General features: G+C 36.2%; 1 protein-coding gene across 3 annotated transcripts in view; it reads left to right on the forward strand.

Moving 5' to 3' along the window:
• Positions 1-26154, forward strand: part of LOC139447944 (paramyosin-like) — a 39862-nt gene that overhangs the window by 1278 nt on the left and 12430 nt on the right. The window contains exons 2-7 of one of the 3 annotated variants that reach the window (XM_071229445.1): positions 6391-6589; positions 21234-21546; positions 22019-22104; positions 22311-22473; positions 22717-22766; positions 25825-26137. In XM_071229445.1, coding sequence (XP_071085546.1) covers positions 21273-21546; positions 22019-22104; positions 22311-22473; positions 22717-22766; positions 25825-26137 — 886 coding nt within the window. In that variant the 5' untranslated portion in view covers positions 6391-6589; positions 21234-21272. The remainder of the gene's footprint in view (positions 1-6390; positions 6590-21233; positions 21547-22018; positions 22105-22310; positions 22474-22716; positions 22767-25824; positions 26138-26154) is intronic. The other 2 variants (XM_071229446.1, XM_071229447.1) reach the window with 2 other exon arrangements.

The raw sequence follows: 26154 nt of genomic DNA on the forward strand, positions 1-26154 counted from the left end.
AACCTCTGTCATTGTGATTGACTTGCTGAGGTAGTTCTTAACAGACCTTCTCATCTAATGAGGATATGTGTTTTGGAATACATTTCTTGTAAACAAACAAAAACAGATGTTCCTCGCTTTTGGGGGAACTATTTTATTCCGGAATGGCCTGCTAAAGCTAATAGTCCAAGGCACCAAGCGTGTATATGATCTGTTATTACATGTGTTTAACAAATACGGGTTTGGGCGATAACAAAATACACTGACGCAAGTATATTCTAACCATATCAATTGGATAATTGAATATGCTTTTTTTTACATATTACATAACATCACTACACAAATTTGGACAGTTGCATTAACACACTACGGTGATTGTATTAAACACCACTTTGAACAGTATTTCAGTTATATCACGGCGTATCAGACTGATGTGGGATAAAAATCCGAAGTAGTTCAGGCCATCCAACGGGTGTTCGCGAAAATGTGAGCGTATCCTGCCACACAGGTGGCACCAGTCACAAACACATGCAAGGACAAGTCAATTGGTCACCTGAACAAAGCACGGAAACACACAATGATGCCCGTATTCACTATTACCGAGCATGCAAATTTATTGTCCGTCAAAAACATGGACGAGTATAAACAATATGTTCCTACAGGTAATACATGTCATACATTTGACAAAATGTATTGGCTCAGAGCATTATTGTTAATCAAAGCGTATAGACTCGGCATTCAGATGAACTCATCACCCATCACATTATTGATAGTCCCTTTGAAGAGCTATGAAATCAGAAGCTGCTGTAGCGTATTTTTTACACTTTATCTTTAAATTGGCATGTTAGACTTCTATTTCACAAGTCATTTATATTTGCACAGATCACTATGGAATCGTGGAAGAGACATTTTAGCGTTGTCTTATTGTCGCATTGACGCCCGTACAAAAACAAGCAAAACGTGTCAAAATTAACCAAAGCGCTACAATTCGACAACGCGACATTTTGGCCATTTGTCACATTGTAGCGTTGTCGCATTGTCGCTCTTTGAATATTCTTTTTCTATATTTAATAAAAGGGCGACAATGCCGTCCGCGAGTCCATAACGTTTTATTGTGAGCTCTTCTCTATAAGTGCTTAGTGTTCAACTCCCTGTTCCAAACACGTTGTACCTCATCAACAATCCACATACCTCTAGTGCAGTGATCGTCCGGAAGATCTGACTCTTGACGAATGACGAGTGCACGCCTGACCTGTGACCTCGTTACACACAACCACATCACCCCCTCCCCCCCCCCCCCCCCCCATGTTATATACAGTAAATTGCAGTTGACATACTGTATACTGCATGTGGTACGGATTTGCGGAAAAGTTACAACTTTCAAGATTCAAGATTTAATTTGCATTTACAACAGACCCCCGTCATATATTGCTGGAATGCTGCTGAGAGCGGCGTTAAAACAATTTGTTTTCATAATGGCGCGCTGCAGTCATTTCAAATAGAACCGTATACATGTGTAGTACCAACTCAATCACTCTGTTTCGAGTATTCAGCAGCAAAAATATATTTACCAGCTGTGAGGAGAGATATCAGATTTTTATAAGCAGTCAAATAGGGATGATAAAGTACCCCTCTCTGAATAGGTTCTTGTTTACTTAAGAGCAGAGTTGGCCATGTTAGATGATATAACCAAAATCCAGGAGCTCCGGCGGGGGGCAAACTGGTCTTGTTATTGTGTGGTATCTGCTGTGACATAGACCCAAGAGAATAAAGTAAAATATGAGACCAACGCAAGGCTACAATGATTGGTAAAGTCTAGATTTCCACAGCTCTAGCCTGAAATTAAGAATTGTTCTGTCCTCCTTTTTAATTTTATTATTTATATTTTGTACACATGGATAGACCAACCAGGAAAGAAATGGAATATTAATATCACATGTCACCAATGATCCAGTTAAATTCATCACACAATGACATATTAGTATTTGTACTATCTTAGTATATTAGGAAAGGCATGATCCGGTTCATGTCCGCTGTAGTAATGTACATACTAGTCAACTTGATTAAAATCTATAATATAGTGTAGCCCGGCATCAACAATTACTATACGATATCCTCACTTCTCATCGATGTATTGACATCGAACAATGGACGATAATTCGAAATTCTTATTCGAGCTATAAATAGCTTCAACAGGGACAGTACCGGTGTCAGTAAAATTTTCGTAGTAAAAAATATGTAGCTACAAAATATAATCTAAAGGAGCTTTACTTCCATGGATAGAATTGAGGCAATCAAGGCTTGCCAAATCGTTCTAGACTTGAGCTAGATTCCTTTTAAATTTAGCTGGGGCCAGCTTGGGTCAGTGTAATCGGATATATTGTGGAGTTTCGTGTTTGGGCTGTTTGCTGAATAGAACAAGGACTCACGAATAAGGGCACAATGTAGAGATTAAAGCATTACCACCTCTGTTTATATCAGGTATGTTATTGTGATTTGAATTCTCTTTTTGAACAATTGAGTTAGTGTGTACTCCGTATTCTTTCATCATGGTAGCATATATATTTTCTATGTAGCTTTTTTAATTATCCACAAATAATGAGAACTACAATGTAAACATCTATCTGGAGATATACAATAATACTACTGAAGGGCATATCTGAAAAATGGGACTAATCGACTAATATTTCTTTCTTAAACACTTTATGTTACAGGAATTCTAATCATTATAGTATACTTTGTATAGTTTAAAAGTTGAGAAATATTGCATTTTAAATAATGGCAAATTGTGTATCTTTCTACATTTTGATTTTATTATAATTTCTGCAATATAACCTTAAAATCAGACAGTGATAAATGATAAATCGTATTATGAATTAAATAAATTGAAATATGATAGTACAAACAAATTATTTTAATCTATTCGTATGAGTAGGTAACGAAAGATGAGTCAACTTACTAACTTAACCATTTGTGAAAAATCAAATATTTAGGGGTTTGACCATGTGCATTGAATAACAGACAAGAGAGCAACGCACTGATTAAATTATGAATCAAGTTATTTCATAAATAAAACTAAATATATAGAAAATAAAAGTTTAATTTCTCATTGTTGGAAGGTGTTTAATAATAGTTTTTGTTTGATTATCTGTACAAGTCAGCGAGTCTGACCGCCCGATTACGATAGTCGCCTTCGTGCAAGCATGGGTTGTTGAAGGCCTATTCTAACCCGGATCTTCACGGGTATTTGTTTTAATAATAGGGTTCAATGAAATTCAATGAAGTGTGTATAAGTAAATGGATAATATATCCATACATGCCAGTTAAATGGGTTAGACTGGTTCATATGGTTTAATGATGTCCATATTTCAAGACATGTATTTGATATTCATAATAACTCCACAAAAGCTACACAACGGCGACAAAACGGTACCAGCATCACAGATACGTATAATACATTTTTGGACATGAGATGCATACAATAACTTTAAAGTTTACCCATGTATCTAAATAGTAAATTAGAAGGATTAAAAATATACACTGCCGATATTTTTCGTATTTTTGTTCGTTTGGAGAGAGAAGTAGTGACAGTAGTGACTGGTATCTGATGGGTGCAAACAGGTGTCGAGTCGCTGTCTCAAATGGCTCTTATTTTGTAGCTCTAAAGATCACGACGGCGATACAGACCCTGAAGTAGTTTGTCTCACAGTCCCTGAACCATATTATTTTCCCTTCCGCCCAGGCCTTACTGCAATGTTAAGCCCCAAATGAAATAAGTCTAGATGTTCAACAGGTTCAGGCTGAAATTTCCATCTCACTTCGGCTCATTTTAAATTTAAATATAGTTTCTCGTTTTAACCAAAATAATATATTTTCAGAGACTAAGCGTTAGTCTAACCGTGAAATACAACTATCCAAAAGATCCTATGCATGTCTATATTTCTTCAGACAGAGTCTCCATGCTCTTATTGATATGTATCAAAAGACAAATGACTTAAATATTACAGCACTGGTGAATAGATTATGTGCGCATATCAGCGTCGATCCTACAATATCCTTTTGCGCAAATAAAATATGTACTGATGAATTAACGTAGTAATACTACGCAAATAAATGTCCAGATGTACACACCAGTTTAATCTCAATATCTTTATTCGTGCTTTTAGCTCTTTTTGTACAGGAGATTATGGTGTGTTACATCACACCAGAAAGCACCACACCAAATTCAAGTCATAATGTCATGGTCCGTCTTGTATGTTGGAAACCAAAATCGCAGTATGGCTGAATATTGCTTAACGTGGTATTTACCCGATTACTCAGATAATTATTCCATTTTCTTCATGCACGTTCTACAATCATCTACGATCACTTTCTATAAAGAGGTAAATCTATCTTCATCCAAATATCCATAACATACATGTCCACATATGTATGTATTAAGCAAGTCCCACATTCTTCCTTACAAGATAAATGCTGAGCATTTGCTCTGTATGTATTTATATATGTAAATATCATTTTTATGTCAACGCTGATGCACTGAACGTACCACAGACCTGATTCTAGAATAACATCTAATCTCTGAAATGAACATATTTTACAGAAAAAAAACAGTTGTTAAACAATAGTTTAGAATATAATAAAAAGGAGCCAGGACTTGCTTCATTTTGCAAAATTTTGTGCTGTATTGGACATACAGTAAACTACGGTTATAACGAACTCAAAGGGACTACTAAATTTAGTTCGTTATAACCGTAGTTCGTTATAAGCACATTTACAGCATGATTACAGCAAGTAGTCGGGACCAAAAAGTAAGTTCGTTATATTCGTCAGTTCGTTATAAGCGTTTTCGTTATAGCCGTAGTTTATTATTTCTGTTTCGGAGTCTGTATGACAGACGAACCTAATGCTTTTAAGTATAAAGATAAGTAAGTACAGCTGTTGTATATATTCAAATATGTTTGGGATTAACCCGACCTTGAAAAATATTGAAGGATGAGAGGTAACTATTTATGTCATTAATTAAAATTAGAATGAAAGCACATCAGGAAAGCATGGCACTTTAATATACGTATCTACTTAGTCCAATAGTGTTTTCAGAGCAACATGTATATCGAGGGTATAGGTTTGGTGCAAGACTTATCACACATTACTGTCAGAAAGTGTGCATATTCTGTTTATCGGCAATAAATGACATAAGGCGATTCATGCGGGTAAATACGATTTACTTTAGAACTAGTATAGATTACTTTAGGTAAGGGGGAAATGTATGTAATTAACAGAACTTTGGATTTCGGAAACCTTCGTGCTCAGGGGATTGTTTGGGCGGGTTTAATGCCAATGACATTTACACCAACTGGCCTCGTGGTGTACCATTCGGTGTCGTCGACGTGGACTCATCTCTTGGAAGCCTGGTAAAAAGCACCATTGTTGGGATTGAGGAGAGACATGTATTTTTTTAATGAAAGTACAGGACAGAATTGGTCCGATGTTGCATAAATGCGTTTGTTGGGCCCATTTGAGTCTTTGAGGTCCCCCTGTGATTTTTTGTGACTTCGAAGTGAGTCATTTCAATGAACTCAAACCCCTGTTCATCGGTGGATACACGAAAGGAAGATGCAGTTAATTCCCTTTGGTTTTCTTTACCACGACGAGCGAAACCGAGTGTAACGTCGAACCACACTTTACGAAGCAAGCCGGAAGGAGTTTCAGTATCCAAACTTTCACGAATTTTCTTTTAATCATTCTCGGGGATAGCAGCATGATGTGTTGTCTGGTCAAGGCCATCGCGCTTGAGTTTTTTTATCATGGACTGAAAAACATTGTTTGCAGTGTGAAATTCCCGGTCTTGGATAATGTTTATGCTGCGCTCAAATGGCGGTCCCCTGATGTGCCTGTGTATGGCAGCAGGCAACCCAACAACACTCGATTTTGAGTAAAGATCTCCCTCAGCATTTCTGACTTCGGCATAAAAGAACCTCAGTCTCTCATTCAGTTGAGAAGCAGGAAGCTCTTCGAACTTGGGTTCAAAACCTCGGAAACCAAGCCATTCTGGAAGTGAAAAAGATTGCCTTGTTCAGGGTACAAATGTGACAGTAATTGGGAGTAATTTGTTATTAGGGCCTAGTCCTATTACGGCGTCGTGTTTAAATGAAATTTCCGTATGTCCATTTAGCATAACATATCTCAAATCTTACAAAACGAAATATTTAATTTACGTTAAGATTTTGGTCAATCTCGTTATATTATTGCCATTTTTTGCGATGACACATTGGCCACGCTTTACATTGCTATCATGGCAATGGTGTAAGGGAGGTAAGTCTCGCTGATCGAATCTGCGTAGGAATTTTAGGTATGTGTTTATGTATTCTTTTATGTTTCAATGGCTTACGTCGAAATATTTTAACTCCCCAGGAGGTATTACGCCCAGTAGATTTGGAGAAGTTCCCATCCACGATGTCCTGTACAGCATTTGCATCAAGGGACGCGAAGCGGTCACTGGACGCTTGAACTTTTGGCTCTACGGAAACGCTGGCTGTATTTCCTAGTTCAGGGGCCATCTCAGAACGGTTTTCAGCTTCAACAGCTGTTGTGAGTAATAATAATAACAAAAGTAGGTGGGTGTATGAAAGTCATAACTATTATAGCGTTGCAATAAATGTTTTTACTCTGTTAAAAAATTATTTTATTTTATTTTCCCTTTGGCCAAGCCCAAGAAAATTACATCATTTATGATTATGATTGGGTAATTAATGAAAATAGGTAAATTTCATTTACCTTCAAATTCTTGAATTATCTCAGAAAATGTCTCGTCGTCCCAATCACTCAATATTTCATCGAAATCTCCGATGTGGAAATCAGGGTAAATTTCCATCTGTTCCTCCATGTTGATGATTTCAAAAATAGTTCCATTAATTAATGTATACATACACGGTGATGAGACCCCAAAAATTCAGCGATGTTATGCTCATTCGACAACACTTTTTAACCAATCAGATCAGAGAACATACCTACTTTTATGTTACAATGGGTGTTTCAGTAGTTGAAATTGCTGCTCTTGAAATTGTTAATTAAACTCTTATACTATGACATGCGTTCATTTGATAATTCAATTCAACAACTCTCCTTTTAAGTCTTTTTTTCCTGACTTAAACGGAAATGCAAGAACACAATCGTCCGGAATACAATGTATAATTCTGGTCCACTTCCATATGGCATTATAGTATACAATAGGCTTTCGGGTCCCGTTTGGATCGGTTTGGGTGGCAGCCTAGATAGCCATAGAATAGGTTCATCTCAGAATCTCCCACCTAACTGGGGCTCCTCTTTAATTTAAATGGAGTTACTTTTTTCTTTCAAAACTTTACAGTTTAAGAGACTAAGTATAAACCTGAATAGACATCACCAGTTTGGAATTTGAATCTAATCTGTTTACAGTAACAGGGCACTGCTTAAGTGTCATGTACACAGGGGAAAGGGGAATCCCGTCAAATAGGCGGATAAACCTTAAAACTATTTATAAAGATTAAAAAAGCAATATCGGAAAAATGGATATGCATATAATATCTGGCAATATACACCAAGATCACCTTCTTCAAAAATATGTTTTAAAAACCGGTTACTTTTCGTTTGCGTATTTGACGATTTTTTAACTTGCGAAAGTATAAATTCTTTTTCCATACACAAACGTTCCCGAATCTTGCGCTTTCCTAATTATTTTAACTAAAATTATTACCGTTCTCATTGTATTGGTTAATGGAAAATGCGTGCCGATCAAGTACGTGCCATAAATTTAATCGACATTGTATGATTCCGAACTTATCACGAGACTGTGTTTATGAATCATTGTCAAATAGTAGTGACATTAAATCTAGGAAACAATGCGCGAAGTCGCGCATGCACATAACGGAAAATTTGGACGAGGCATTAACCAATCGGCATGCGCAGAACGATTGATTTCAGTACTTCCGCTAAGCGCTTCGAGTACAACGTCTAACACGCGAGAACTGACCAAAGAAATCTGAGAAGTAGAAATACAGGTAGACGCTGTTGCTTGATTGACAATGTCAGTAAAGAAAGGGAGGAGCTTGATGATATCGTTCTCTCCCAGTAAACTCCGATGTCAAATAACAACGTTATTTGGACGGAAAAACGATGGTTTGAAAACCTCCAAATAACGTCGTTTTTCCCTCCAATGACCACATACGAAAAAACGACGTTTTCGTGTTTGCAGTGAGAATAGGCAGTATAAGATTAGATTGTTAGTATATATTCTCTTTTGGTTGTACCACCATGGATCCTGTTAGTTGTTGTCATACATAAAGCTGTTCCTGAAAAGTCTATAGTTCAATGTTATATTTGCAATAACCGTTACTTCCTGCAGGTTACATTGTTTGTGGTGTGTCTTTACTTATTGCATGTTATAGAAAGATTTGCAGCTGAATACAGTAATGTTCAATGTTCTTGTGTGATACAGAGTTGTGAAAGAAACTTTCTTGAGACGTCAGAAACATATATCTTTCGTTAACTATTCCGGAAAGATGGTCCACAGGCCCAAATCATACTGATACATGAGTGACGACACATGTTACAGCAGTAATGACGACGAATACTTGTTGGTGGTTATTGGGATCTATCCCGTCTATTCAGATCGGGGAAATGGAGATCACACCACAATATTGCTATGGATGATAATTCCCTAAAATATAATATAATAAGGTTGAATTAGCAATATACAATTTAGTATTTAGTGGTTTGTTTCCTAACAAAAGAATTCTCAAAAATGTTGTAATATGAATATGATGCATTAATTTCTTGTAACAGTGAATGATATTTCTTTGTTTAATCACAAGAACACACACACGCACACACAGTAATATAAACCAAATATATATATATATATACACTACATCAGGACATATTCACTAACACTTTCGTAGAATTATGTACATACTCATCAACTAGCTCATACAAGACTTTGTGTACTAAACTACTGTACAATATATTATTACATTTATAGCTGAACGCTTCAAATTATTGCTTATGATAAATGTATTCTAACAGATACAGCTACTATAAACTATAAATTACTGAAAGCACCTTATAACAATATAGTTGCTTAACACTAATTACATTATATTCTAATTGGTTACTCTAGCAATGACTTAATATCACAATTCACATTAATGTATCATGACTTTGAAGAATAAGTAATATATTTACAACATTGCGTATCGTGTGGATCATACTGCAAATTATACTTTATAAGAAATATGCAATTAAAATGATAAAAGTGTACTTAACAAGACTAAAATATCAGATCCTAACCTCCTTATGATAAATATAATTACAAAAGAAGTCTAAATTAACCTACCCTAATCAGTGCAGTGCTGTGAATCATGCAGAGTTGAAAGGCAGCAGTGACCAGAGAAGAGAATTATTGAAGCGTTTAAGGATAAAAACCTGGTCACATGCTACAGAAACAACAGGATAGCCAATCACTGGCCAAACGTGCTCAGGTTAGTTAAAGGAGCTATTATCATGCTTAACTCAATTATTTACCGAAGTCTAAAATACCTCAGTTAAAATACACACTATTTACATTCTGCTACACACATACAAAAGTTCTTGTATTCTGACACAGGTTAGACACTGAACCGTGTTCACACATGACATGTCAACACAGCTGACTTTACAATGGTCAACATTTCTATCGTTTATGTAGCAATTGAAATGATTGGTTTCATAAATACCACAATAGTCTTTCTGCTTTCATGACACTGTTACGTGTCGATTCAAAATTGAAACAAAATGTTAGCCCATACAACATGTACATACAAAAAGTTAGTGTGGAACCAACAAACAACCAGCACATGGTATTCTTTCAAAAAATTCTTTTCAACATTTAACTAGGTTTACAAATGAATTAAGGATTGACTGTGTATTTTTTTCGGTTCATTGAGGTATGAATCGAAAAACCGATGTGCAAACTGTATGAATCCGCGTAGTCAATGCTTATAATTAAATTCGACAACGTAAAACATGTTTTATCTACAATAGTAGAAAACAGTTGCATATATCAAAACAGACAAAAATGCCGACATTGATAAACATTCCAGGTGTAGGAATACATACAGTGGCGTGACATGAATCAAGTGATCGTTTAATTTATCCACATACTTGACACGCCTACACAGTCAGTAGCCAATCAACGGAGAGTGGGATTAAAACAATGTTCATTGGACCTGTCAATTAAGGCAAGAGGCGAAAAGACTTGCAACAGTCAGACTGTAACGAACCGGAAGAAATATGTCCGAGAGAAGGCGGCTGTTTCAAATAACATGGTCATTTACTGCGTGATTCAAACATTCCTTCCCTGATTACGGTAAAACACAGTTGGGAAAATGCTAGTTAGAAATGAAACCCGAAGACATGAAAGTTGAACCGAGGCGAGCGGGAAAAAACAGGCGAGCGAGCCTTTCATTCATTCTCGGCCTTCGGTTTCAAAGGGTAGTTTGGACAATGAATAAGCATGAAAGTCACTAAATGTCCTGTACATGACGATACACGTGAGCAGGAAGGGAATTCCCTCGGCTGTAATATTGGGATTCCCCGACATTCCGCAGTAATAAAAGTAGTGCGCCGCGGTGGGCGTGGCTTAATTTTTTACATTCATTGGGAAATGAATGCGATAACATGTGACCAATTCAGATAATCAGAATGCAGGGATTTCCATGAACACAACGAAAATTTAATTATTAGAAATTACTGCACAGCAATTACAATGGCAGTGTGCAATAGAGTGGGAGTACAATAATCAGTGACAATGTCCGGGGTTATAAGTGATCTTCACACATCCACTGGTCTTGATGTAATGTCAGGTGAAATATCAGTAATATATAGATTATTCAGTTCATAGCGAAGTAGTCACATGCCATCAATATTCTATATTTTGAATTCTGAGAAGTAATCTTTATTGATTTAATTGATATTTTTTTTATTAAATTTTGATCAAATATCAAATACACCAAATGCCGTTCGAACTGTGAAATGCGTTATCTTGAGTTACATGTTCACGCAGAGTAATTGCATCGTTGGTTCTGAACGTCTGTGCGAATGAATAGCTGTATGACTAATTCTACGTAGTAATTTTGTTATCAATGGTAGCCGGGATATGGGGTTGTAACCCTGCAATGTTGGAGTGACCCAATATCAGTTTTCAATTCAGATCAGAGTGAACAATGTTTTTTAAGAGATTAGTGACAAGGAATGCAGCTGTTTTGTCGCAGCTCGTCCCTTGCACCCTAGTCGTTTTGTTAAAGTGACCGAAGAATTATGAAGATATATTCCATGTTTACACATATGCAAACGCACTTTGCATTGTTTACGATATGATGGTGCATTATAGAATATAGATTTTTTTCGTAAGATATATCTTCCTCTCCTTAAGTTACTTAAACATTACCCAGCTGAATTGTTTCCGCAAAAGGCGCTCTAAAGAGGGTGGACGATTTCAAACAGTCGGTGCGCCATTAAACAAGGGCCATTTCAAGAAATATCTTTTCAGATTTATTCCTGATAGAAAATTTGACATTGCTATGTGAAAATGTCCTGATGTTTTCAATCATACTAAGGTTAGAGCCAAAACGAATAAAAAAAATGAATATTTTCTTGAACTTCCCTGAATTACTTTGTTGAAGGTGGTTTGCGTTTCATGTTGGGAACCTTTTTAAATCGTGAAATTTGTTCAAATTAATTTTAATAATCAAATCTCCAATATCTTAATTTTAAATGAGTATAAATTTGATGTTTTCTATCAGCAAATAACAGGGCGATGTTAAATTATGAACTATTTCAGTAAATTTATTTTCCAAACGTTAAACAGAAAAGACCTCAATTTTCGAGATCAACCTGTCAGTTGCAGAAATACGACCATTCGGCTTCATCTAACGTGTCATGTTATTTGCATGAAAAATTAATGACTCATAAATATTCACCAATTTAATTTCAAGTGTTTTGATTGAATATTTACGATATACGAAAAAACAAATCCTGTGTCATGATGCTAGTGGACGTTCGGAAATCAAACATGGCGCGCTTCGCCTAACCTCGGCATAACTTATTGCTATTTTAATATCAACAAAGTTAACATTGGCGAAAGTTGAGGATCTTCTCAATCGAAGAATGAATTATTTGTCATTTTCCGTTAAATATGACGAAAATAAAGATCGTGAATTCTGACAGCAATATTTAAGTAAGGGTAAAGGTCACCAGATGTAATATAACTGAGTAGGAGTAGTCTGCTGATAATTTTTTGTTACAAAACAATAAAAATAAATTTGGAAATATTTCGCCTGTCACATACAGAATAAACACAAATCACTATATAGTATCAGTAATCACCACTAATATGAAATAACAATGTGATTTCCATTACTAGTATATAATTGGGGTATTTTTTATTCCGTTTGACCTTGCATGCTCCCGTGACTGAAAATGGTAGACGATGAATCAACATACCACATTCAAAACTTTAAACTTTTGTTGATACATCAGGATTACCATTCGATGTTACGTTGAATATGAAGGGACATGATTCATGTATTTGCGATGTACACGCTGATGATTTTCTTCCCACTATAATACGTATTTCCAACGCAATACGTCTGTAGATATCGTCGATCGGCAATGATCACCCCCCACAACAGGCGCGCGTAAATGGGCGTGACAAACTGTGTTTCAAAATAACATTCATGCATTGCGGAATAGGATAAGATGTATAAAATGTTATACTACATACATCCATGGTCAGTGTTAGTTTCACATTAAGTTTGGGATAGTTAAAGGATTATTCCTTTAAAGCAGTGTAGATTCTAGCATGATTTTAGAACAATTTCACGAAGAATTTTTAAATTTATTCCCTAAATATATAGATCGCTATATGGTTGCGTAATGATGAAAGATTTGTTAAGGTTTAATTTTTTACACCTGTTCACAGCTTTTAAAATTGTTAATTATATTGTCATAATTAGTAGTTATTTTTTCCACAATGGATATGTGTATGGATACTAAACATTTGTCAAGTCATCAGCACAGTGGTACTGATGAAACTTTAAATTATTATCTCTCACCTGTACATCAATAATGTGAATAAGTAATTATTTTGATGTCATATTACATTTTAGTATTCCATGAATAACAAATATGTAGATATGATCCTTAACATATACATACAAAACTCATGTGGACACTACTCTTGTGTATTTAGTGGTTTGTTTCCCAACAAAACAATTCTAAAAGATGTTGTAATATGAATATGATACATTATTTACTTGTAACAGTAAATGATATGTCTTTGTTTAATCACAAGAACTGCCTTTGTTTGTTTAATCACAAGAACCAGGGTGGCACTTCAGCTGGTGAGTTAGCCATATATTATGAGAGGATGTTATCGTTTGAAACAGGAATAGAGCAAATAAATATATATTGACATGTACATATTCTTTCATTTCTGTTGAAAAAAAAGAGTAGATGGAACATATCCTACCTTATGTATTTTTTTTTCAAGTGTCTCACCAGTGAAATAATGTGTAATTAGTCAAGCAGAACTTTTCAGGTTTCTTGCAGTATGCTCAGGTGTATGACAGTGACACTCATGCATGTCCCTTAAGGAACATGAACCATGAATTGTGAAGAGTGGTCAACAGATTGTGTTCTGCCAGTCAATGTGATGTTTAAGAAACACCCTTAATATTCTAAGTTGTCATTCTTGCAACGACAGACCACTCACAATATTATGTTGTTATTATTGTGGCATATCTCAATATATTTTTCATTATTTGCAGTGTTTGTTCACTTTGTTCAACTAAACAAATCGCAAGTCGGGCCACACCCAAAAGTGTCACCAACGTTTGTCCGAAAGTTTATCAAATGAAATCATTTGCAAAATCTATGAAAACGAGATATTTTTTACAAAGATTTATACATCGGTGTCAATAAATCTAGAAAACTAAGTTAGATGTTACAAAATGATTGTAATAGTATAAGGGGATCACAATGTATGTGGAGTTGTTTGTTTACAACCTTTGCTATGATCGCAAATGTTCCATCCAATCGATGATGTAACGATTCTGATTTTTGTTTATAATTAATTACACCGAAATTTGCTTTTTTTAAGAAATTAAGGAACTTGAGTGTTTCTTTTCGTCAGCTTACAAACAATTATGACAAAATGTGAAAAATGATAAAATTATAAAGAAAATATCGGAGTGCATGCCGTTCAACGTGAAGTGCCAAAAGTCAACAATGGCCGTTTCTGGTCGTTGTGTGCCGAGAAATTTGGCAGATACTTTTTCCTTTTTGAGGTAAATAAACTACTGATAGTCTTGATTGTTTTCAAGCTGAGCATTTATGCATACCATACTTAACTTAAAATATACGCAAAGCGTACTCGTTGAACAGTTATAGCGAGTTTCATTTGTGGGTGTCCTTCGGCTATGCGCCTGTCGACTGGGTTAGCATTAAACACAGAATATAAAACAGTTGTCCTCTCTAGAGTTTGTTTCAGTGGAAGTAACCCATGATTATATACAAGAAACCATTTCTACAGTTATGCCGGTTGATTATTTTTTAAATATAAATACGGGCCTCAGAATCGTTGCCTTCCTATTCACGTCAACCTCAGTTTAGCAGGTAGTTTTCCATGCAGTAATACAGGATAATCATAAGTAATGTACTACAAAACAATATTTCACAGACAGCAGTGATTTATCTGAATATGTATAAAACGTTTTACCAAGATGAACATTTTATTCCTGGGATGTGTCATCAAATAGGTAGACTTGTTCACTGGGCAAAACATTAAACAATTTGGGTATTTGAATACATGTCAGAATTTCACAAACTTCACAAACTTCAACATAAGAAAAATTCATGATTGTTATTCAGTGTCTTTTTGGGTTACGTTTTATGTGCCTATTATGTATTGGGTGTATACGTTTGTTTCAAGTTGTCTGCAATCCAGAAACGTCTCAGTTAATTTTCACGCTCATCCGAAGACTCGGGTTCGTTTTCCAACATGGGTACAATGTGTTAAGGCCATTTCTGGTGTCCCCCGTCGTGATATTGTTGGAATATTGCTAATAGCAGCGTAAAGCCATAAACACTCACTCACTTTTGACAGATATATCTGAAATTGTCACCATCATTACAGGTCTTCAGAAAGTTGTCGTTGCTGCATCACACAGAGGTACGCCGCAGGTATATTTTCAACTATGAACTACATGTAGCTATTGCGATGCGGCCTCGTCCACACGCGGAACGTCTATGGCTACTGGCATCCTGAAAACTGGTAGAAGTTAGTGTGCAGTGGCAAATACGTTCAACGTGTCATCATCATTGATTAGCAGGCTATGGAAAAGATACCAACAAATCCACAATGTTGACGATCGTCTCCGTTCCACCTGGGGTCAAAAGGAGGACAGGATAGATTGATACGAAACCAGGCTCTACGAAATCTAGCTCAAATTTTCAGGCTACTGGAGTTCGAGTTACGGGTCGAAATCTTTTACATGCATATCCATGCTCTGTTGAAATATGTTGTGTCGGCCTTTACAAATTGTCATATTGCCATCAGACTTCAACAGTGCACACAACGTCGAAACTGGGGTTTTCGTCGCATCTATCAACGCCATAGCTATATATATCCGACCTATTTGGTTTGCCTGACTGAACCTGGCAAATGGGAGACTCGTACACAGAGTGCCTCGTCGAGTGAATGAATGTTTGACAAACCGTGACGGTATCACGCACTCCTTATGCAAAAACGTAAACTTTGAAAATTTTCCATCTTACCTCTATCGTCCTTCGATTCGTTGGGGGTCATAACGTCTTCTGTTATACTTCACTATCAGACTTTTCTGTCTACCTTAATGTACAGTGATGTATAACGGATCTGCTTGGCTTCAGGTGAGTGGAGTGTTGTATAATGTGATTGTCTGTCTTCTGGGGATAAAAATGTTGTATATAGGGGATGCCTGTATTCAGTGGAATGCAGTTATGCATATAGGAGTGGAGTTTTGTATAGGGGCTGTTTGTCTTTACTTGAGTACAGTGATGTATACCGAGGGTGGCTGTCTTCCATGGAGGACTTTGTTGTATATCGAGGTTGCCTGTCTTCCGCGGAGTACAGGGGGCACGGGTGGCCCAGTGTCCGCGATTCGCTGTGCAGATATGCGACCCTTGGGCACGTCAGAAACCTATGGTTCGATTCCCGGGTCGCCCCGATTATGTTTCTAGGTTTGTCAGCATCATACCCGTGCTCATGGGTTTCACCGAAGTGGTAAAAGTCAAAGACCTGCATCACTTCGGCCTTTCCTCACACATTAAGCTGACACGCCACGATATAACTGTAATACTGTTAAAAGCGGCGCTATACCCAACTCACTCATTCACTCACTCCGTTGAGTACAATGTTGTATGTCGAGGCAGGCTGTATTCTGTAGAGTACAGTGTTGTTTATAGGGCCTGCTTGTCTTCAGATGAGCACAGTGTTGTATATCGAGCTTGTCTCTCTTCCGTGGAGTAAAGTGTTGAATATAGGGACCGATTGTCTTCACTTGAGTACAGTGTTGTATATCTAGGTCGTCTGTCTTACGTGGAGTCAAGTGTTGTACATAGGGCTGCTTGTCTTCACTTGAGAACAGTGTTGTATATGGAGCTTGCCTGCCTTGCGTGGAGTACAGTGTTGTATATATCGATTGATTGTCTTCACGTGTGTACTGTGTTGTATATCGAAGTTGGCTGTCTTGCAGGGAGTACAGTGTTGTGTATATGGACTGATTGTCTTCATGTGAGTAGTGTGTTGTATATCGAGGTTGTCTCCCTTCTGTGGAGTAAAGTGATGGACATAGGGGCTTTTTGTCTTCACTTGAGTACAGTGTTGTATATCGAGATTGTCTCTCTTCCATGGAGAAAAGTCATGTATATCGAGATTGTCTCTCTTCCGTGGAGTACAGTGTTGTATATCGAGGTTGTCTATCTTCCGTTGAGTTGTGTTGTTTTTAGAGGCTGCTTGTCTTAACTGAGTTTATGGAGGTCTGTCTTCGGCGGAGTATTCTTGTATACAGACAAGATTCCACTGGATGGAAAAGGCAAAACAGGGGTGAACATTATACAAATGGATCACCGAAATTCATTGTAAGAAACCTGGAAGTAATGCATTTCGAGATAGAGATGTGTTTATGCATGGATTGATGTACATATACCGCTGTAACAATGTGATAGTATATTAAATGATAGAAATTATATTATTATAAATCAACTGCATATACAATGTGCAACACTAGAGTGGATTGTGCTCGTTTGCTCTGTCGCGAGTGCCAGAGCTAACTAGAGATTGTCATATTTTCCAAGCCAAGCATTATCATTATTTTTGTGTTTTTCATCCCCAAATATTGCGGTTTTAATGAAACGAAATTTTGAAGTTCCTCAAGTGCAAAGGGAATCTTTCAAGAAGGGGCGATAACTCTATTCAGTTTGTACACCAAATTCTCCTTCTTACATTAATTACTTCAAAATTAAAAACTGTATCATACACAAGCACGCCCCTCGCACTCACGCACACACATTTCATATGAAATAGATCAATTATCACTATCATAATGTGTCGAAAATACACCCGGACCTGATCATATTATGATAAACATGTATGATTAATTAACATATGGAGGATATAATTATAATTATCCTGAAATGTATGAATATATCTTGATCAAATAGAGTTAGTAAACACACAGATGAAAAGGAAGGTACTTCAGTTGTCTTAATTGTTAATGGAATGAGAAAAAATCTAATATGAAATAATCAATACCTGTGCCTGAGGCTAAAGTGTGTGATATTTTATTTATGCTTTCTGATATCATTTTGAGATCCAAATTAAAATTACCTATTCTTATTTGGTATAAGTAGAAATGAATTGCATATATCTCATTGGTGAAGTTCAATATGTCAATTAAAAACTCAGTCATTAGATTATTTAAGGCAGCAATGTGGGTCCGATAAATTATTTTGTTACACCTCAGTTGAGAGTGACATATGGATAAATTTAACTTGGCTTCTGGCAAACTTTGTTCTTCTGCATGTTCTTTCTTTAGTATTGCACCTGAAGCCACCAATTGTAACACTATCCATATATAAATCCACTGGTCATCCACATAATAATTTCATATTGTTTCGATCCCTTGTATTAAAAAAAACAACTATATGTGTACAGTATTAGACATACAAGATTGATATATGTGAATAATGTTCATTACGATAATATAAGTTTAAGGCTGTTTTAAATAAATAAATTCATTGTAAAATGACACCAAAACAATAACTGATCAAGACATCTGACAAACCCTTTCAGCGGGCTTAGAATATCTTGAGCATGTTCATGTTGTCTACATGTACTTCTTTAGATATTACGAATATAAACAATGTTATCTAACCCTAATTTCACAAATAAAAACTTTTTGTTCAGTCATTGATAAATATAAAAAAGGTACAATTGGAAGGGAAAAAAACTATCTGACTTAACATCACCCTCCCATCTCCGCCACTCAAAAGAGGAAAAAATGTTCTGTTTCCCATACATGTAAGAAATCACATCCAGAAATCAGTCAAATTATTATTATTTTGGCACCCTGTAAACAAAATAATAAAAGTCAAGCCCAATGTGTAGAACAGGCAAACAGACATGCATTAACATTATGGTTGGGTATTAGTGACAAGTGCAGCTATATAAAACATTCTGGATTTCAAAACAGATAGTGGTATGGCATTGTGCCAGGTGTCTTTTGATCTTAACTGAAAACAGACTATTCTGTGTAAACAAAGATGCATTGATTTAATAACATTATGTTCTGTCTGCCCCATTGACCACATTGTTTTCAGAGTAATATTTCACACAAAAAAGATGTGCATTTTCCTGCTCATTTGATGAGCAAATTGTTTCTTTTTTTCTTTACTTAGACCTGGTCTTGAATGATTTATCAAATTTATTAATGATTACGTCACTTGATTTACAAAATAAAGCTGTCAAGAAATACGATGGTCAAGATAGTTAAGAATAATCAAACACTACTTATTGATGTTTTTATTTCATACACTAAGCACAAAATATCATGTAATGTATAGTAGTATGTATAGTCAGTTGCATAGAAGAAAATATTTTATTTCACAGTTTTTCAACAATATATTGTTGTACATAAAACAGGGAGTCTCACACCAGATTGGTTTCTAAAAAAAAACACATTATTTCTCCCTCAAACATTACTTACTTAACCGAATAATATGGTATCGTGCATGACAATATGAAAATATGTCAAATCTTTAAAATCTGTAGAAATTAAAGATCAAACAAAAAGGTATCAATATCATATGAAACTATCTTCCCCAGAAAAGGGAGTTAGCTGACTATAACATACCTTTCAACCCTAGGCAATAATTTTGTGTCTCCTTCTTAGCGCCACCAGCCACTTTTATAAGTTATTTCCCTTCTAGGTCCCCGCTACTGACCAATCAGATTCCATCTCTCACATCCCCTACATTTGCTTTAACAAAATGTCGACGCCAAAATCAAGACGATCTGATCTATTAATCAAGCTCTTTATTTTCATAGAACGGGACTTAATTCGCGATAGCATCAACTCATTTGAGCACTTTGATTTAAGGATTATTCATTATACATGAAAGGATTTGGAAAATATCTGTCGACGCCAAGTTGATGGCACACTTGCTCTGAAAATCGTGCAATTGACTGAAATTTGCACAGCAGCCGCCATGTTCTTTATAAATCGGATGTCGATTTTGTTACACGATTTTGATTTGACTTTGCATAGACTCGTTAGTCCAGCCAAAAAGTAACTCCATAATTTCAGCCTAGTTCGGAATCTGAACTGTTATAGACAGTTAACTCCTTTGCCTCGGGAAGATGTATGAGACAGAAGATATCTGAAACAGCCTCTTGAAGAACGACCCTGAACCGATTATATGATAGATCATTAATAATAACATGGAGGATATTAATAGCATTACCCCGAACTTTATGAAAATATATTGATAAGATACAGCTAAAATATAGATGAAAAGGAATCTACTTCAGCCAGTCATCAAACCAAGAAAGAAGAAATGTATTAATTATATCCGTCGAATGAGACAAAATATAAACATGAATATTCAGTAAATCTAACCTGTAAATACTTTAATATATGTGATGTGTATTCATTACATCTCTTTGAAAGCCAAATATAAGTTCGTAGCTGGGCAATATATAATTATTATAAAGAAAACAAGGTAGCAATCTGGGTGTGTAGAAAAATCTATGAATATTTAGGTGTGTTGTGTCTCGTCTCTCGCCTAGTACGCCACTTCAGAGATAAGAAACCTATGACTGTAGGTTCGAATTCCGCTTCGCCCCGATTCCTTTCAATGTTTGTTAATGTGTTCGTGGGTTTTCCTATGTGGTAAATTGGTAAACTTCAGAGACCTGCAACACGTCCGGCTTTCCTCCCACATTAAGCTGAAACGACGTGATATAACTTGTATACTGTTCAAAGCGGCCGTGATCCATGCATAGAAACATGTCCATCTTACCATATTTCCTGTAAGTGCTGGAAGTACTAATGGCAAATGTGTAAAATTCCAGGTGCAAGCGCTCCTCGCTATTGTCAGTTGAGCAGACTATTTCTGTTATCACTGCACAGATCCAACGAAACTGTAGCTATCACAGCAGCAAAAACTTCTGGAACTTCCCTCTCGGACTGCCAATTCCTTTCTTTACTTTTTGAAAGAAGAATTTCTCGCATTGATTCCCTCTGTGTTAGGTGTGGTAGCGCTATTATAAAAACAATAACAACGCCATCTTAATTTGTCCAGGCTCACAATTAAGACCTAAAATGTCTCATTGTGGATTGTTTCTGAGCAAATACATAATCTGTACGATTTACATTGTCCAAATATATACATTTACATTTGATGCTTAACAAATAATTCCCCATGGTCTCACTCTGCTAGCTTAAGCATACTTGGCCATAGTTTTAATACCTCATTTACGAACAGTTATCTGCCAGTGGTTTGAGCATTTTATGCATCTGTGGTACAAAACATACGGGTTTCTACTTATCTATAATGACGAACTTCTGTGCATTCCATCACGTAGATAACATTCAGGTAGTTTATGATTCTAAGTGATACTTCAGCTTCTTGTCAACTAGGATACACAACCTGGTGCAGAGAGACTCTGGAGAAAGAACATGAAGCATGCAGAAATTATCAGAAGGAACCTACCTTTACTCAAAAGGGACCTGCACCCAGAAGAGGTGCTTGACAACATGTGGTCTACCGGAGCATTCAGCGACTTGGAGTATGAGATATGTAAAGAAGAAGACAAGAAACGAGCACAGACTGAAAAACTGCTGGAAATATTGATGAAAAAGGATGAGGATGTGTATAAACAATTCTGTGTTGTGCTACACGAAAACCACAGACATCTCAAAGAGCAGTTGGACAAAAAAGAGAAACATGAAAGTAGACATTGTGAAAAAAGACCATCTCACTTTAATATGACCTTACTTGGTATGGTAGTGTGTATATCTGACAGTGCTAATGAATTAGGTAAAACCATCTTGCATGTGCCATTAATGTCATCATACCAAATGCCGATTGGAACCCTACATATCCATATGATCAATAATTAGCATTTTCGTAACGCAATGTAGAGCATGATCAATAATTGAATTATTTTGCAACTGGCTTCCTGTGTGGCTTGAAACTTTGAAAAGAGGTTAGGATGCCACTTGGGAACATGGTAATTAAACCACTTTAACTGATTGTGAATTGAAGTCGTTTAACACTCCTCCTACCCCATCCCCTTCCCTCTGTCCTCCCAAAGGTATTGAATGTTAGCGTGAGCTTGTTAGAATTGGTAGAATGGACAGACCTTATGTTGTATGGCTCATTTAGTCAAAGTGTGCATGTAACATTTTCGGTTTTGTTCAAGATTCACCAAGCCTGGTATTTGTCAGTGAGACAGAGGTACAGGAGCGGGTGTCTATAATGGAACAGAAGGTTGCTGTCTTGCAGAAGGTAGACATTAATTTTGTAATGGCCCTGGAGGTTTTGTTCTTGTAGTTATTGTTTTAATAAGTTAACAAAGGTTTATTATTTTCAATTTTTAAAAATCCTTTTTAAAGGGGATTATTAGAGTGGCTGTTAGGTGTATGTATACCACCAGTATAAGAAAAAGGACCTTACATGAGACCAGATCCTAATAATGCAACATTCTGTTCAAGGAACTAGATGATTCGAGACAAGAAGCACAACATACCAAGGCTGAATGTGAGAGGGATGTCAAAGAATTAAATGTGCAGCATGGACAGCAGGAAACATCTTTAAAGAAGGAAAATCGCATATTGTCCCAGCATCTGGAGCAGGAGAAGAACAGGACGAAAGCGGGTAAGACATCATGATACAACATACACATACAATACATTCCACTAGTTGTGTTCTGTGTATAGTGTTTGGTGTAGGCAATAGAACCTAACGTGTCTATCGGAGTCAAAATCTTTGCCATTTACTGAAAGATGAATATACAAATATAAGTTTAAATAATGCATTTAGATGGCAAGGTTTTGGAGGATGTTTGTTTTAAAATATGCCTTGATTGGATTCGTCATTTTGTTTTCATTTTTATTCAAGTTCAAGCAATGTTAGACGAGATGAAAGGCAAAAATGAAAGTTTGTCCAAGGTAAGCCTTCGTTACAGTTGGCAGGTAGTGCTTATGGTGGTTCATTATCTGTTATTAATTGGTTTCATTGGTTGGAAGGGCAAAATGCCATGTCGCTGGTCAGCGTCGGGTACCTTAAGTATGAAACAAACCTATGCGTCTTGTGAGTCATGTGGGAACATAAAGGGACATTACATGACACGCTGTGGTATACTTCAAGTACTGTTTAAAGCAACATCGAACCAAGCGCACGTGGTGATTGGAATGTACAGTTTCTTTTTGCTGCTTCAAATGTCTTTCAAATCCACATGAATTCCACAAAAATATTGACGTCATTTTGCATATAATGTGTAGTTGATGAAATCTCAATATGTCATGATAAACTTTTATTTGGTATAAAAATTATTCTTGAATATATTCTGTCTCAAAAGAGGAAAAAATGTTCTGTTTCCCATACATGTAAGAAATCACATCCAGAAATCAGTCAAATTATTATTATTTTGGCACCCTGTAAACAAAATAATAAAAGTCAAACCCAATGTGTAGAACAGGCAAACAGACATGCATTAACATTATGGTTGGGTATTAGTGACAAGTGCAGCTATATAAAACATTCTGGATTTCAAAACAGATAGTGGTATGGCATTGTGCCAGGTGTCTTTTGATCTTAACTGAAAACAGACTATTCTGTGTAAACAAAGATGCATTGATTTAATAACATTATGTTCTGTCTGCCCCATTGACCACATTGTTTTCAGAGTAATATTTCACACAAAAAAGATGTGCATTTTCCTGCTCATTTGATGAGCAAATTGTTTCTTTTTTTCTTTACTTAGACCTGGTCTTGAATGATTTATCAAATTTATTAATGATTACGTCACTTGATTTACAAAATAAAGCTGTCAAGAAATACGATGGTCAAGATAGTTAAGAATAATCAAACACTACTTATTGATGTTTTTATTTCATACACTAAGCACAAAATATCATGTAATGTATAGTAGTATGTATAGTCAGTTGCATAGAAGAAAATATTTTATTTCACAGTTTTTCAACAATATATTGTTGTACATAAAACAGGGAGTCTCACACCAGATTGGTTTCTAAAAAAAAACACATTATTTCCCCCTCAAACATTACTTACTTAACCGAATAATATGGTATCGTGCATGACAATATGAAAATATGTCAAATCTTTAAAATCTGTAGAAATTAAAGATCAAACAAAAAGGTATCAATATCATATGAAACTATCTTCCCCAGAAAAGGGAGTTAGCTGACTATAACATACCTTTCAACCCTAGGCAATAATTTTATGTCTCCTTCGTAGCGCCACCAGCCACTTTTATAAGTTATTTCCCTTCTAGGTCCCCGCTACTGACCAATCAGATTCCATCTCTCACATCCCCTACATTTGCTTTAACAAAATGTCGACGCCAAAATCAAGACGATCTGATCTATTAATCAAGCTCTTTATTTTCATAGAACGGGACTTAATTCGCGATAGCATCAACTCATTTGAGCACTTTGATTAAAGGATTATTCATTATACATGAAAGGATTTGGAAAATATCTGTCGACGCCAAGTTGATGGCACACTTGCTCTGAAAATCGTGCAATTGACTGAAATTTGCACAGCAGCCGCCATGTTCTTTATAAATCGGATGTCGATTTTGTTACACGATTTTGATTTGACTTTGCATAGACTCGTTAGTCCAGCCAAAATGTAACTCCATAATTTCAGCCTAGTTCGGAATCTGAACTGTTATAGACAGTTAACTCCTTTGCCTCGGGAAGATGTATGAGACAGAAGATATCTGAAACAGCCTCTTGAAGAACGACCCTGAACCGATTATATGATAGATCATTAATAATAACATGGAGGATATTAATAGCATTACCCCGAACTTTATGAAAATATATTGATAAGATACATCTAAAATATAGATGAAAAGGAATCTACTTCAGCCAGTCATCAAACCAAGAAAGAAGAAATGTATTAATTATATCCGTCGAATGAGACAAAATATAAACATGAATATTCAGTAAATCTAACCTGTAAATACTTTAATATATGTGATGTGTATTCATTACATCTCTTTGAAAGCCAAATATAAGTTCGTAGCTGGGCAATATATAATTATTATAAAGAAAACAAGGTAGCAATCTGGGTGTGTAGAAAAATCTATGAATATTTAGGTGTGTTGTGTCTCGTCTCTCGCCTAGTACGCCACTTCAGAGATAAGAAACCTATGACTGTAGGTTCGAATTCCGCTTCGCCCCGATTCCTTTCAATGTTTGTTAATGTGTTCGTGGGTTTTCCTATGTGGTAAATTGGTAAACTTCAGAGACCTGCAACACGTCCGGCTTTCCTCCCACATTAAGCTGAAACGACGTGATATAACTTGTATACTGTTCAAAGCGGCCGTGATCCATGCATAGAAACATGTCCATCTTACCATATTTCCTGTAAGTGCTGGAAGTACTAATGGCAAATGTGTAAAATTCCAGGTGCAAGCGCTCCTCGCTATTGTCAGTTGAGCAGACTATTTCTGTTATCAGTGCACAGATCCAACGAAACTGTAGCTATCACAGCAGCAAAAACTTCTGGAACTTCCCTCTCGGACTGCCAATTCCTTTCTTTACTTTTTGAAAGAAGAATTTCTCGCATTGATTCCCTCTGTGTTAGGTGTGGTAGCGCTATTATAAAAACAATAACAACGCCATCTTAATTTGTCCAGGCTCACAATTAAGACCTAAAATGTCTCATTGTGGATTGTTTCTGAGCAAATACATAATCTGTACGATTTACATTGTCCAAATATATACATTTACATTTGATGCTTAACAAATAATTCCCCATGGTCTCACTCTGCTAGCTTAAGCATACTTGGCCATAGTTTTAATACCTCATTTACGAACAGTTATCTGCCAGTGGTTTGAGCATTTTATGCATCTGTGGTACAAAACATACGGGTTTCTACTTATCTATAATGACGAACTTCTGTGCATTCCATCACGTAGATAACATTCAGGTAGTTTATGATTCTAAGTGATACTTCAGCTTCTTGTCAACTAGGATACACAACCTGGTGCAGAGAGACTCTGGAGAAAGAACATGAAGCATGCAGAAATTATCAGAAGGAACCTACCTTTACTCAAAAGGGACCTGCACCCAGAAGAGGTGCTTGACAACCTGTGGTCTACCGGAGCATTCAGCGACTTGGAGTATGAGATATGTAAAGAAGAAGACAAGAAACGAGCACAGACTGAAAAACTGCTGGAAATATTGATGAAAAAGGATGAGGATGTGTATAAACAATTCTGTGTTGTGCTACACGAAAACCACAGACATCTCAAAGAGCAGTTGGACAAAAAAACGAAACATGAAGGTAGACATTGTGAAAAA

This window comes from Haliotis cracherodii, unplaced genomic scaffold (genome assembly GCF_022045235.1).
Source record: "Haliotis cracherodii isolate W230 unplaced genomic scaffold, xgHalCrac1.p SCAF_7, whole genome shotgun sequence".
Taxonomy (NCBI): Eukaryota; Metazoa; Mollusca; class Gastropoda; order Lepetellida; family Haliotidae; genus Haliotis; species Haliotis cracherodii.